Raw genomic sequence first — 2,391 nt, forward strand, 5'->3', positions numbered from 1 at the left:
GAGAGGGTTCACCAACAATGAGGGTATAACTAAGGAATATGTTCAGGAAAAATTTTTCAGGGGAAAATATAACAATTTCATGACCATTTGGGAATGCTAATTGTGCACTCTTCAAAGACTTTAACACAGATTCCTCAAGAAAGTTAACTTAGCTGTCAGTCAGTCTTGCTCCGACCCAGTCTTTTCCAAAGACCATATATTTTGTTTTTATGCAATGCCCTCTTAGGTCTATGACAATGAAACATTAATTGATTCATGTGTGATTTGAGAAACCCTTCACCTGAGGTGTGAAAAGTTTGGAGACCAGTATTCAGGAAACAGATTTGATAAATTCATGCATACCTTTCTTCTGGTGTGAAGGTATAGAATATCCGTGTCTTATTTTTGTTAAGATATCATCAGTGGGCACAATAAATGAAAAAATACTGGTGATAAATAAAGGTTGCAAAATGTAAAGGACAGAGAAGAGGGATGGAGAGAGAAAATAAAAACAAATATTTACATATTCATTTGAATCAAGCATAAATGCAATTTTTGTTTAAAGCTCCAGTTCTCTGTATCTTTGTGTGTGTTTGTGTGTGTATGTGCATGTGCGTGCGTGCATGCCTGCACATGTGTGTGGTACCAGGAAAAAAACTTTAGTTCTCAATTCTTAGAGATTTCAGATTCAGCTGGAGCATTTATTAAAACATACACTGCTGGTCCACATTGCCAGAGCTTATCAGTAGTAAGCAGAAAAGGGTGTCAAGAGCTTTTAAACCTACCGTTACCAGGTGCTGCTTTCTCTTGTATAGGAAGCATTCATTTCACAATTTTGCCACATCTTTTCTGCAAGTCTTACCACCAATATGGAGCTTATAAACCAAACAACTATCTCAAAATTCATTCTCTTGGGACTGACAGACGATCCAAAACTGCAGCCCTTTGTCTTCAGCCTGTTCCTGTCCCTGTACCTGTTCACAGTGCTTGGGAACCTGCTCATCATCCTGACCGTCAGCTCTGATGCCCACCTCCACACCCCCATGTACTTCTTTCTCTCCAACCTGTCCCTCACTGACATCTGTATCAGCACCACCACAATCCCAAAGATGCTGGTGAACATTCAAACACAGGATCATAGCATCACTTACCCAGGCTGCCTCTCCCAGGTGAGTTTCGTGTTGATTTTTGGTGGCTTGGAAAATTGTCTCCTTGCAGTGATGTCCTATGACCGCTATGTGGCCATTTGCCACCCACTTAGGTACACAGTCATTATGAACCCCCGGTATTGTATCCTGCTGGTTCTACTCTCACTGCTCATTACTATCATGAATGCCCTGCCCCACAGTTTGATGATGCTGCGACTGTCCTTCTGCACAGACCCGGAAATTCCCCACTTCTTCTGTGAACTTGCTCACGTCATCAAACTCTCCTGCTCTGATACCTTCATCAATTCTCTGCTGATGCATTTAGGGACCAGCGTATTTGCTGGTGTTCCTTTCTGTGGGATTATTTTTTCCTATACTCAAATTTTCTCTTCCATTATGAAGATCCTATCAGTGGGTGGAAGTCACAAAGCTTTTTCCACCTGTGGATCTCACCTCTCAGTGGTGTCCTTGTTCTACACAACAGCTTTTACAGTGTACATGAGTTCTGCTGTAACAGACTCTCCCACTAAGAATGTAGTAGCTTCAATGATGTACATTGTGATTCCTCAAATGCTGAACCCCTTTATCTACAGTCTGAGGAATAAGGAAATGAAGGAATCCTTGATACATCTCATCACTGGAAAATCTTCTTTTCTCTGATTGTCTGAACTGCTTAGAGCTTGAGTTTCTAGTATGGGTTAAAAATGACAGAAATAGTGATGGACCAGAAGGTCGATTCTCCTGTCAATGTATTCTTTCAAAAATGGTCACATAATATGAAGCCTAAATGCATTTTAACATAGGTTACAATCTGAATGCATGTTTTACTCTTCATCATTTTTAATATCTTTACCCTCCCTCCTCACTTCATTTCTTTTCTGGATCCGTTTAACCATCTTCAAGTTTTTCTTCTTTTTTTCTACTACCTCTCCGTTGTTCCATGGGCTCATTCATTTATTTATATTTTTGGGTTCTTGTGGAAAAGAAATCATACAATTTTTAGTTTGTTGTATCTGACTTATTTCACTTAGTGCTACATTCTCAAATCTCATCTATTTTCCTCTCAATTACCTGATTTTATTCTTTTTTTATGGTCGAATAACGTTCTGTTTTGTGTATGCATCACATTGTCTTTACCCACTTATCTGTTAATGTGCATTTGAGCTGCTCCTTACTGTGACTTGGGCTTTTGTAGATATGGCTGTATAAAAAGAGAAATTGAGTTAATGCAATGAGTTTCTACATGTCAGTCGGTTATATATTT

The 2,391-nt window shown here is 39.2% G+C and overlaps 1 protein-coding gene across 1 annotated transcript; it reads left to right on the forward strand.

The window, feature by feature from the left end:
• Positions 1–827: 827 nt before the first annotated feature.
• On the forward strand, positions 828–1,787 carry LOC101579947 (olfactory receptor 7G2-like). The gene has a single exon (XM_004633046.2). It carries the CDS (start codon positions 849–851, stop codon positions 1,785–1,787), a length of 939 nt encoding a protein of 312 aa, XP_004633103.1. The 5' UTR covers positions 828–848.
• Positions 1,788–2,391: the final 604 nt, after the last annotated feature.

Source organism: Octodon degus, unplaced genomic scaffold, assembly GCF_000260255.1.
Source record: "Octodon degus isolate 3935 unplaced genomic scaffold, OctDeg1.0 scaffold00050, whole genome shotgun sequence".
Lineage (NCBI taxonomy): Eukaryota > Metazoa > Chordata > Mammalia > Rodentia > Octodontidae > Octodon > Octodon degus.

What these genes read in the sequence shown, in the direction of transcription:
- LOC101579947 (XM_004633046.2), top strand. Translation starts at nt 849, where the DNA reads ATGGAGCTTATAAACCAAACAACTATCTCAAAATTCATTCTCTTGGGA.